The sequence below is a fragment of the Trichechus manatus genome, unplaced genomic scaffold, assembly GCF_000243295.1.
Source record: "Trichechus manatus latirostris isolate Lorelei unplaced genomic scaffold, TriManLat1.0 scaffold00117, whole genome shotgun sequence".
In the NCBI taxonomy this organism is placed as follows: domain Eukaryota; kingdom Metazoa; phylum Chordata; class Mammalia; order Sirenia; family Trichechidae; genus Trichechus; species Trichechus manatus.
The window spans coordinates 937,918-950,389 of record NW_004444053.1 but is presented as its reverse complement, the minus strand read 5'-3'; the positions used below and the strand labels follow the sequence as shown (position 1 = coordinate 950,389).

The following is a 12,472-nucleotide window of genomic DNA, read 5'->3' as shown; positions in this document are numbered from 1 at the left end:
TGGGAGATTTGGGAAAAGGTGCTTCTTTTAAAAGCATTCACCCCATGTTTGGGTTGGATAAGAGAAATTCACAGAGCTTCCACCCAGGAAAACAGTGGGCACCATCCCTGGTGTGTTCTCTCTCTCTTTTGACGCCTCTGTCTCCTCCCTCCTTCCTTTATGTAGCTACTATGCTGTCCTCTACCCCATGGTGTATCCCATGAAGATCACGGGGAACCGAGCTGTGATGGCCCTTGTCTACATCTGGCTTCACTCCCTCGTCGGCTGCTTGCCCCCCTTATTTGGTTGGTCATCAGTGGAGTTTGACGAGTTCAAGTGGATGTGTGTAGCTGCATGGCACCGGGAGCCTGGCTACACTGCCTTCTGGCAGATCTGGTGTGCTCTCTTCCCCTTCCTGGTTATGCTGGTGTGCTATGGCTTCATCTTCCGCGTGGCCAGGGTCAAGGCACGCAAGGTGCACTGTGGCACTGTGGTCATCGTGGAGGAGGATGCCCAGAGGAATGGGAGAAAAAACTCTAGCACCTCCACCTCCTCCTCAGGCAGCAGGAGGAATGCCTTTCAGGGCGTGGTCTACTCGGCCAACCAGTGCAAAGCCCTCATCACCATCCTGGTGGTCATTGGAGCCTTCATGGTCACTTGGGGTCCCTACATGGTTGTCATCACCTCTGAGGCCCTCTGTGGGAAGAACTATGTCTCCCCGACCCTGGAGACCTGGGCCACATGGCTGTCCTTCACTAGCGCCATCTGCCACCCTCTGATCTATGGACTCTGGAACAAGACAGTTCGCAAGGAACTACTGGGCATGTGCTTTGGGGACCGATATTATCGGGAACCATTTGTGCAGCGACAGAGGACGTCCAGGCTCTTCAGCATTTCCAACAGGATCACAGGTAACTTGGGAGCTGATCAGGAAAGGGATACCCACCGTTAAGGCAGGTGTAGCCTGTGATCCCATTAACTGCTCTAGCATGTTGCCTAAAGGCCGAAAGCATAGTGTCCACTGTGATTCCCAGCTGGCTTTCCAGAGTTCGGCAGCCCCAGGCCTTGCTGAGGAGGAGGCCACCATAGCATCCTAAAGTGTATCCCAAAAGAATTAGAGGACATCACAGTTCAGAATTCATTTTCTATACCTTGCCATGGCCCACTGACCTCAAGAGTATAGTTATTTCTATACTAGAGAAAAAAGAACCTCAGGTATTAGACCAGGCTGCCTTATTCTCTTGGCAAATCCTTTCTTTTCCATGTTCCCTCTTTTTCAGCACCCCTCCTTCACCACCCATGCCTCAGCTCCTCAACCAGTTGACCTCTCCTTCATTCCCAATCATACTCCACCTTAGGCCTTTCCTCATAGGTCCATGGTTTCCTCATTTTGTCCCTGGTGTTTAACAGTGTGTCTCTGCCACACCTCAGCCACCTCCTGCCCATTGAATCGTCACCACCTTGTATGTGTCAGGTGGCTTCTCCATTTGACAACTGATTCAGTGCTAACAGGTTTCTGGAGACAATGCCACCAACTTTGGTGAGACCCAGAGGAACTGCTTTATTCACTAGCTAGATTTATTTTTAATTCTTACTGTGAAATCACTTTAGGCCTACGAAAGAGTTGGATGTGTACTACAGAGTTCAGCCTGTGACACTCCCTCAGTGTTTCCTTATCTTCCATGACCTTAACACTTTTCAAGAGTACTGGTCAGGTATTTTGTAGAATGCCTGCCGTTTTCTCAGGGTTGGAATGAGATGATGTATTTTTGGTGAGAGTGCCACAGGGGTGACATGCTCTTCCTAGTGCATCATACCAAGGGGTACGTGATATCAGCATGTGTTACTGCTAGTGATGTTAACCTTGATTTATTGGTTAAGATGGTGACCATAAAGTCACTGTTTTCCGATTGTAATTAATAAATATTTGAGGGAAAGATACTTTGACACTATGCAAATATCCTCTTTCACCTTCAACTTTCACCTGTTACTTTGAGCACACATTGATGAATCTTGCCTGTAGCAGTTATTACTGTTTTAATGGTGAAGTAGTTGGATTTTTAGGGCCAAGTTTTAGGAAGACCTTGACAAGCCATTGAAAGAGATATTTTGAGGGCACTTATTACATCATACTTAGAAAGAGCCAGTTCACGCTTTAGTTCTAGTCTTCTGCCAAATGACTTTGGGGAAGTCATCAAACCTCTCTAGTTGATTTTTCTCTTCATGAACTAGAGAGGTCTTTCACCTTCCCTCTCAAGGTGCTAGAAAAGAATAATGACTCCTAATTATTATGACACGGGAGCATCGGTGATTCAGTGGTAGAATTCTTACGCTCCATGTGGGAGACCCAGGTGGGTGCAATTCCCGTTCAGTGCACCTCTTGTGCAGCTGCCACCCGTCTGTCAGTGGAGGCTTGCATGTTGCTATGATGCTGAACAGGTTTCAGCTGAGCTCTCAGACTAAGATGGACTAGGAAGAAAGGCCTGGCAATCTACTTCCGAAAATCAGGCAGTGAAAACCTTCTGGATCAAAACAATCCAATCTGAAAGTAATCATGGGGGTGGTGCAGGACTGAGCAGCATTTTGTTTCATTGTGGGTGGGGTTGCCGTGAGCTATGTACCTGTGCCATGGCAGCTAACAACAATCATCGTGACTGCTCAGTGGCAGTGATGGAAGATCCTTTCCATATGGTAATTAAGAAAGAGAACATCTCTGATTTATTTTATGTATTGATGGAGAGTTACTTCTTAAGAGAGGAAGGAAGTCTGGGGCTTTTTTTTTGCCCATAGAAGAACATGATCTCTCTGTATCCACATATTTTAACCACTGAAATGCCCACCCTCCCCTACCACCACCACTTGCAAGCCCATATTTTCCACAAGCCCATAAGACTAGTGGCCAAGAATACATCCAGTGTTTGGCTTATTTCCACCAGTGAACTTATTTGTTCAGATTTTATAAAATCACTCATCTTCTAGGCAAAAGAATAATAGACGTTTTCTATTTCAATGAAGTTAAGAATGAGGAAGCCAATAAATGAGGAAAGAAAGTGGAGGAGGGGAGGGTAGATAGAATAAAAAGAAACATTTGCTTTCTAGGCCCAGATTTTCCACATAAGGCACTTTTGATTATCCTAGGAAGAGTTCGAGAGGCTGTGAGAACAGGTGGAAGAACACCAGCTGTGGTTTCCTTTGGAAGTCCAAGGGCATTGGCAGTCTTCTCCTCATGTAGGGAAAGGCAGTCTTGTGGGATAATGAGTTCCTAGTTGCTGGCCTTTTCCAGGATTGGGACCTGGAGAATCCTTATTGGCTCCTCCCTGAAAGTCCCTGAGAAGTCTTGGAAACAAAGTGCCCATCCAGTCCATGCCCCGTGCTGTGCCTGCTTTATCACTGAGGAGAATCCTGGCCTTGGCCTCATGTCCCTAGTTCCTCTGAATCAGAGCTGAACAGGCCCTGGTCTAATGCCCTCTGTGTGCATGAGTTTGATCTGCAGCACGTTCCTAAGCCTGAATCTACTTCCCTTGCTCCCCAGCCTGCTTCCAGGCCCCTTCCCTCATCCTCAGAGAACACCCTTACTCCGAATGCTAGCACAAGGTAAGAAAGATGGCATGATCCATTCTAAAGCCAGCAAGACATGACTTGGAGGTTCTGTCTTTGTTTTGCTCCTCTCAATTTGTGTCGGCACCTGGGAAGCTTTAACCAAAGAAATCAGTAAACAGAATTGTAAACTCCTCAACCATGTTTATGAGCAAAGACAGAGTGGAATTCCACAAATACCTGGAGCTTCCCAGCTGAGTCCGGGATACCAGGAGTCTTATCAACACACTGTCATGTTGTTTATTTTATACATAGCAGATTTTTGCCATAATCAATGGATTTTGGTTTTCTCATTCAGTTAGCCCCAAATTGAAGAAGTGCTAATGCTCAGGTTTTCCCTGGGGGGGCCAGGTACCATGGAGCTACCAAAATAGCTTCTCATTAGCAGATTCCTAGTGGGAGGGCTTACCTAGGAATCTAGATCTCTGGGCTACCTGGAGGTTGACAGGCAGAATGACCTCATAGTGTCAGGTCAACCTTGGAGTGGACATTGACTTCTAGTGCTAAAAGGTGGGATCCCAAACCACAAATCCAAAGCTGAAGGCGATTCTAGGTAATCAGAGGAAAGAAGAGGCTTTCAGGAGAAGGGGCAACTAGCTCCTATATCAACTTTTCCACCAGCAAGTCCAGACCCTTCACCCCAGATAGGTCTGGAAAGTCCAGGCCCCACTCCACCCCAGACCTAGAAGGTGGCCTGAGCATTGTGGCAGCCTCGCCTGGGGTGGACGCTCAGATCTCCTGTACGTGGGCATGGAGTCTTTCCAGGCGGCCTCTGGGAAGGAGACACTGACTCACATTTACACAAAGGAAAATGCTTTGTTCCAGATCCTTGTTTGAGAGGTTGGGCTGGAGGGAGGGGACCTTTGAATTTTCCTGCCTTGCTTTTCCCAGTCCCCTCAGGTGGTACTCAGAGGCCTTCTGGTTACTTCAGAGTGCCTGTTTCACCTCAGAATGTTGCTTATGCTCTTTTGGCCTTCTGAAAGGCCAGGCTTCTGGGGAGGCATAAACCTCATCCCTGGGGCCTGTCCCTTTGTGCCTTTTTTCTTTTTTTTGTAAAGAGGTTGTATTGAGCCCAGCTCAGTAGCTATTTTGTGTTCATGTGACAAATCTCAGGGTAACTGTTCCCACTCTCGATGGTCAACTCTGGATAAACACAGAAGCGAGAGATGCCACCTGACTGCCTTGTTTCCAGGCCTTTGAGTTGAGCCGCACTGGCCTGGCTCGGATGCTCCTCGTGTTGGTGGAGACCAGGACTGGTTCCTGGCTTTCACCACAGCTTCAGAGCTGGTGCCCAAACCCTCTGTGGCTTCAGTCATCCCAGCTGGTGGTAGACGGCCTCCCACAGGCTTCATTCCCCAACCCGGCTTCCTGCCCAGGCAGTCATGCTCTGAGGCCACGACCCCGGAGGGGTGTGGAGGGGATGGCCATGGGGCAGGGGAGATTTTGGGATCCTCTCTGTTCCCAGCCCTTGACGCCAGCCTCCACCAGAGGGGCAGGCTCTTTGCAAAAGTGGAATTCCCAAATTTAAAGGAATAGAACTTGTGGGAGAAGCCTACTGTGACAGTCATCTTCCCCAGTTCCAGGGAAGAAGAGAAAGTGTATTCTGTCACCTTGTACCCTGAAAAGAATTCAGATAAAATTAATGAATGGGGTCTTCCCCCCTCTATGAGTAAATTGTGGGAGAATACAGGGCTGTCTTTTACAGTGGGTCTTTAAATCTGCTAGGCAGTAGCACTTTCTTGTGAGATCTGAGGAGTGTTGATTTTTTGTACTCTTGTTATCTCCATGTTCCTTCTCTTATAGCTTCCAGCTCTTTTTCATGGATTCGTTATTTTTTTTAACTTTCTGAGGATACCCAATTAGAATTTTTTTTTCCAGTTTTCTTAAGGCTCTGCACTGTCTCCTCTTGAGATGCATTTTTCTTTTCTTCCTGTTTTTCCTCCACCTCTGTCTCTCATATTAGAGCCTTTTCTTAAATGCCTAGTGATCCTTGGCTGTCCTTCATCTTTAATAATGAGGTACTACAGAGCCATTGGGGGCCCTGGGTGGTTGTGGGGCAGGGGGACTTGTTGACCATAGGTGGTCTGGCTGGGCCATTTCCCTGGGCACCCCCAGCTCTCAGTCTCTTCAGGTCTTGGTTCTCTCTGGGGAAGAGCTCCCCAGTCTTTGCCCAGGTTGACTGGGATAATGAGGTCAGGGGTTCCACTGTTCAATGTATGGACTCTCATTTTTCCCTCAGTTTTTTCTGTGTTCCCCTGCCCCCAGCTGTGCCTGGTGTCCTCAGGGCCAGAGTCCCCCGCGGTCACTCTCTTCTCTCATGCCAGCATTGGGGGTCAGTCACCCACAACCCAGCCTAAGGAAGAGCACAGAGCACTGGAGGTGTCCGACTGCTCCCTCTAGAGCCTTCCAACCAAGCTCTACCTGCCTGCAGAGACTCCTGGGGCCTCCAGCAACTGAGCTATCTGGAGCCCTGATAATTAGCCTGCTTCCAGCCCCCTGTCCCCCACGACCATCCTCGGTTCTCTTCCCGAGACCAGATTCATTACACTCACCCATCTACTCCTTTCCTGCTTCCAAAAATTCTACCCCCACTTTGAGGTTTAAGCCGCTTTTTTTTTTTTTTTTTAATCTATTTTCTGTCATTCAAGTAGGATTTCAGGCGGTAAACATGGGTGTTAAATCCTCCATGTTTACCTGGAAGATCTCACAACTGCTCACCTTAGATTTTCTCTCCCATGTTCAACACTGTCGTAAGAGCACCCTCTGGGGGCACCCAGTGAATCCTGTGACACTGCAAACACCCCCGAACAGGAGCAAGGGGCAAGTGGGAAAAGAGCAGCTGAGGGCTTCTTGTTCTTTATTGGGTTGAGAGCAGGTTTTGCACAGGAGAACAGGGAGGTGGGAGGGGAGACCTTGTGGGGAGACAGAAGTGAGAGAGGCAGATGGCTGGATGGCTGAGAGCAGACCCTGGGCTCCTATCAAGATGTGGATGTGCCCTCACTACCAACCTTGCCTTTCAGACCTGGGCCTGTCTCCACACCTCACGGTGCTCGTGGCAGGTGGACACCCCCTGGGCCACAGCAGCAGCACTGGGGATACCGGCTTCAGCTGCTCTCAGGACTCAGGTAACCCTCACACATTATAAGCCTCCCACCTGCTATGTTTCCCTGAGACAGGCCTCAGCTGGGAGGAGGGAACTGTCTCATGGTGCGTGGGAAGAGCATGCGGGCAGTCGTGGCACCTTTGCAAACCTAACCTGCTCTATATACTTTTTCTGTCCTCAGTTTCCTCCTCTATAAAATGGGATTACAGTTACTGTTTTTTCTGCCTCACAGGGTATTGTGAGGTTGAAACTAAATAAAAGCCCTTGTAAAGTTAAAATGCTAAATGACTGAGTTTCTACTGTAATTACAGTAATTGTTGGTGAGTGCAGGCTCTGGAGTCAGCCTGCCAGGTTCCAGTCTCCTGTGGGCTTCTAGTGAGCCGTGTTATCTTAGCCATGTCGCTTAGTCTTTTTCTAATATCCTAGTTAGAACTTTCTAGTTTCCCTACTTGTGAAATGAGGGTAATAATCCCCATATCAAAGTGTTATTATGAGAATCAAAAGGCATAATGAATGTAAAGCACGTATCTCAATTCCTGGCACAGTGGAAGCCTTCCACGAATGTCAGATATTTTTGCCACCCTTGTTCAATGCTCTGCTGTCCCACCTGTGAGAAACTTGGTCTTCCCTGAAGAAATACATCTGCATTGCAAATCCCCCACCACCCTGCCTTTAGCTTGTTCCCTAAAGGATCTTGCAAACTCAGGGCCACTCCTCTCTCCAAGTGGGTGGCTTGTGATGTCCAAGCCTGTCCCTGGCCATTCATGGGGAGCTGTGAGTATACATCCTGTACTTGCCAAGTGTATCATCGGGACCCCCATGGGGCCTCAGCAAGAGACCGATGGTCAGAGGCCGGGTGTGTCTTTTGAGCGAGCAGATACACAGCTCCCACTGCTGAAGAAGACCCGTGGAGCCCAGCAGATCTGTTACCCACTTGGGCTGGCATTTGTGTGGATGTGCTGGCAAAGGATGGGAGTGTTGTAGCTTGATAAAGTTGCTATAAAAGATCGCAGGTGTGATGAGAGCTATGAAAGGGGACTCTGGAGCACCATGGGAACACGTGGCAGGGAGTCACTTGGGGTGTGGGGGCAGGGGTAGCAGGAAAGGCCTGTCTGAAGAAGTGAGTTGGCCTGAAGAATAAGTAGGAGGTAGCCAGGCAATAGTAGTAAGGGAATAGTGTTGTAGGCAGAAGAAAGAGCCTAGGCTTTGGGGTCACACTGACCTCAGTTTGTACTTTGGCTCCACTGTTTATTAGCTGTGTCCTTATTAGTAATGACTTCATTGATTTTACAGCTGCTGTGTGCTAAGCACTGTGCTAAATTGTGACATGTCTCAACTTACATAACCCTCACAACAATTCTGTGAGGTAGAATGAATCACAACCCCATTTTATAGATGTGGAAAGACTGAGAGATTAAGAAATCTGCCAGTTATCTTAAGTCTGTCTGACTCTCAAACCCATGTACTTCACCACCATATTCTAATGCTTTCCAAAGCAATGCTCTTTCTGTAGACAAGGTAGTAGCTACTCTGCCAGGTTGTTCTGAAACAACATTTGAGGAGCTCCAGGCTTCCCAGTCTTCCTAATTTCCTGAGCACTAAGGCCTTGATGGATTGAAAGCCAGAGATTAAGGCTGGTCACCGATGTTCCATCCCAATATCTGGCCAGTGCACTGTTGAGCAACGAGTCTTGTCTCAGCCCTTCTTCCCCTCCCTGCCCTGTCTTTTCCCATCTTCTTCCCCCTGCCTGCTCTTCACAGCTCCCTTTAATAGGACTTCTCTGTCTTTATTTATTCACTCTTTGAGAGTAAATTTTTCCATCTTTTTTTGGTCCCCACAGAATTTTACATTTTCAACTTTTAAATGTTTATTTAGCACAAAGTATTTCAACTACAGTGATAGAAATTTAAACTGGAAGAAGAATCACTATGAATACAGAGTTCCCTTTAACAGGACCCGATCTTCCCATCGGGGAGCCCCTGGGTGGCAAAAACTGTTAAAACTCAGCTGCTAACCAGAGTTGGTAGTTTGAGTCCACCCAGAGCACCTTGGAAGAAAGACCTGGTGTTTACTTCTGAAAAATCAGCTATTGAAACCCTATGGAGCACAGTTCTACTCTGACACCCATGGGGTCATCACGAGTCAGAATCAACTGGACAGGAACTGTTTTTTTTTGTCTTCCTATGAGCCGTTCTCCCCAGTCTGGCTGATCTAACACTTCTGTGTTGTGCTTGTTGTGGCACATAGCCCACTACTTTGGAGAACATGGCTGTATGTTTCATGTGTGTGAAGCAGCCCCACTGGCTGTCTACAGACTCCCTGAAATGGGATGGGGTGTTTCTTGGGCAAATGGAGCAGGGCGGTTAAGCTGCACCAGATTATGGGTTTTAATAACTGGGAGAGCAGGTTGCCAGGGGTGTTGAAAGAGGGTAGGAGGAAGAAAGGAACAGATTGACAGAGAGGAGGAGGATTTGTATTGCTGGTGATGGATGCATAATCTGCCCCTCATTTTAGGAACAGATTTGATGCTGCTTGAAGACTACACGTCTGATGACAACCCGCCCTCCCACTGCACTTGCCCGCCCAAGAGGAGGAGCTCAGTGACATTTGAGGATGAAGTGGAACACATCAAAGGTTGGTTTCTGTGACTGACTGCTTCAGGAAAACAGAAGGGAAAAGAAAGAGTCTTAGGAAAATTCCTTGGCCCAGACATGCCCCTGCCCAGAACCCTCCAGGGCTTCAGCACCCCAACTTTCGGTGTAGGCAGCATCCGAGTTTGGGCAAACAGTGGCTGTTGAACTGTATACAGACATACACACAAACTCCAACAGCCCAGATCCTGATTCACATCTGCTCTCTCAGCAAGTTGCCTGATTGGTTAAAACAGTTTCTGAGCCCTTGTGATGATCAAGTTTGTGTGTCACCTTGGCTTGACTTCTCAGTGGTTTAGCAGTTATGATGTAGGTTGGCAGTTGTGTAATGATATAATCACTTCCATGATGAAATCTGATATAATGTAATCACCTCCATGATGAGATCTGCTATGAGTAACCAATCAGTTGAAAGGGAGTCTCTATAGGGGTGTGGCCTACATCCAATATATGTGGATTTTATGACAAAGCTTAGTGGCTTTTGCTCTGCTGTGGATCCTGTATTCGTCTCGACAGCATCTGACTTTTGGTTCTTGGGACGTGAGCCACAGCCTGCCGTCTTATCTGCTGATCTTGGATTCATCAGCCTTTGAGGCCTGTGAGCCAGCAGGCTGCTGTCTGACCTGTGGATCTTTGGTTCATCAGCCCCTGCAGCTATGTGAGTTGGGAGAGGCCTTCAGCCTGACCCTTGGACTTGTAACATGCCAGCCTCTATAACTGTTTAAGCCATTTCCTTGAGATAAATCTCTCTTTCTCTCTTTATATAGGTGTGTGTGTGTGTATACACTTCACTGGTTTTGCTTCTCTGGAGAACCTAGCTTAAGACATTTTGTACTGGGAGTGGTTCTAGAGAAACAGAATTGTAAGCATGAGTTTTCTAAATTGGTTTTCAAGTCTAGTTAGTCTTAAAGATGTTGATGACGCAGCATCTAGTAGTAAAGAGGGCACTGCTAATCCATGGCATGAGGTGGCAATAAAAATAAGCAAAATATCACCGCCAATAGATCAAGCACTGATGAGAGGTGAGTCTCTGGGTAATCGCATGCTTGATACTTTTCTACAGTTTTATCAGAATGAGAAGTATGAGGAAGCTAGTTGGTTGGTCCTACTTTCACTAGACAAAGTGGTAAAAGAAAGAGATGAGCTTTAGAGCTTCAGAGTCATAGCTAAAACGCCACATAAATGACCTCAAAATTGCCTTTTGTGCCCTGAAAGAAAGCCTTATTTCTAATAGTAACAGAGCCCATATTCCCAAAAACCAAACCCAGAGCTTTATCATAAGAGTGGCTGAATTACAACGTCAGTTGAATTCCCAACCTCAAATGGTGTCTGACGCTAAAGTGAGGGTATTGATTGGGAAGAAATGGGATCCTGAAACTTGAGATGGGGACATATGGGCAGATAATCAGGAAGCTGGGGACAATGAGTCCCTAAATTCCCTTGAATCCCTCCTGGCAACAAAATCTTTAGCCCCTCCACCCCCATCTGATGAGATTAACCCAGCTGTGTCTGAAGAGCCTTTGTCTGAGATATCATCTGGGGTGGAATCTGAGTCATCTCTGGGGAGACAGCTGAGTCATTGCCTGGGGCATTGACTGAGGGAGATGCCCTACAAGATAATGCTGAATGTTCTCAAAAAACACCCCCACCACCTATTTTGGCTTCTAGACCTATAACTAGACTTAAGTCACAGCAAGCCCCAAAAGGTGAAGTACAAAGTATGACCCAGGAGGAGATATGCTACACTCCAAAAGAACTGCTTGACTTTTCTAATATGTACAAACAGAAACCTGGAGAATATGTGTGGAATGGCTATTAAGGGTGTGGGATAATGGTGTAAGGAACATAAAGATGCATCAGTCTGAGTTTATTGAGATAGGCCCACTAAGCACAGATTCTTCATTCAGTGTTTCAGCTCAAGAGGTTAGGGAAGGATCTAATAATTTATTTGGTTGGGTCGCTGAAGCATGGATTACATGTGGCCTACACTAAATCAAGTTGAAGTACCAGACTTGCTTTGGTACACTATAGAAAAAGGTATCTAACAACACCAGGTAAAGACATCACAAAAAAAAAAGATTACAGACCAATATCCCTCAAGAACATAGATGCAAAAATCCTCAACACAATTCTAGCCAATAGTATTCAGCAACATATCAAAAAAATAATTCACCGTGATTAAGTGGGATTTACGCAAGATGGGCAGGGATGATTCAACATTAGAAAAACAATCAGCGTAATCCATCACATAAATAAAAGACAAGAACCACATGATCTTATCAATTGATGCAGAAAAGGTATTTGACAAAGTCCAACACCCATTCACGATAAAAACGCTCAGCAAAATAGGAATAGAAGGGAAATTCCTCAGCATAGTTAAGGGCATTTATACAAAGCCAACAGCGAACATCATCCTAAATGGAGAGAGTCTGAAAGCATTCCACTTGAGAATGGGAACCAGACAAGGATGCCCTTTATCACCGCTCTTATTCAACATTATGCTAGAGGTCCTAGGCAGAGTAATTAGGCTAGAAAAAGAAATAAAGGACATCCAAATTGGTAAGGAAGAAGTAAAGTGTCTCCATTTGCAGAAGATATGATCTGATACAAAGAAAACCACAAAGAATCCACAAGAAAACTACTGGAACTAATAGATTTCAGCCAAGTATCAGGATACAAGATAAACATACACAAATCAGTTGGACTCCTCTACACCAAAGAAAGAGAACTTTTAAGAGGAAATCACCAAATCAATACTATTTACAGTAGCCCCCAAGAAGATAAAATACTTACGAATAAGTCTAAACAGAGCCTTAAAAGACCTAGACAAAGAAAACATAAGACACTACTGCAAGAAAACAAAAGAGACCTGCATAAGTGGAAAAACATACCTTGCTCATGGATAGGTAGACCCAACATAGTGGAAATGTCAGTTCTACCCAAAGCGATCTACAGATACAATGCAATCCAGATCTAAATTCTAACGGCATTTTTTTTTATTTTTTATTGTACTGTAGGTGAAGGTTTACAGAACAAATAGTTTCTCATTAAACAATCAGTACACGTATTGTTTTATGACATTGGTTAACAACCCCATGACATGTCAACACTCTCCTTTCTTGACCTTCTTCTTTTTTTTTTT

At 46.1% G+C, this 12,472-nt stretch overlaps 1 protein-coding gene across 1 annotated transcript in view; it reads left to right on the top strand.

Moving 5' to 3' along the window:
- The window catches only part of GPR161 (G protein-coupled receptor 161), a 58,165-nt gene that overhangs the window by 28,767 nt on the left and 16,926 nt on the right, over positions 1-12,472 (top strand). Inside the window, exons 2-4 of the mRNA XM_004384083.2 lie at positions 166-890; positions 6,597-6,701; positions 9,194-9,313. Of these exons, the coding sequence (XP_004384140.1) occupies positions 166-890; positions 6,597-6,701; positions 9,194-9,313 (950 nt within the window). The remainder of the gene's footprint in view (positions 1-165; positions 891-6,596; positions 6,702-9,193; positions 9,314-12,472) is intronic.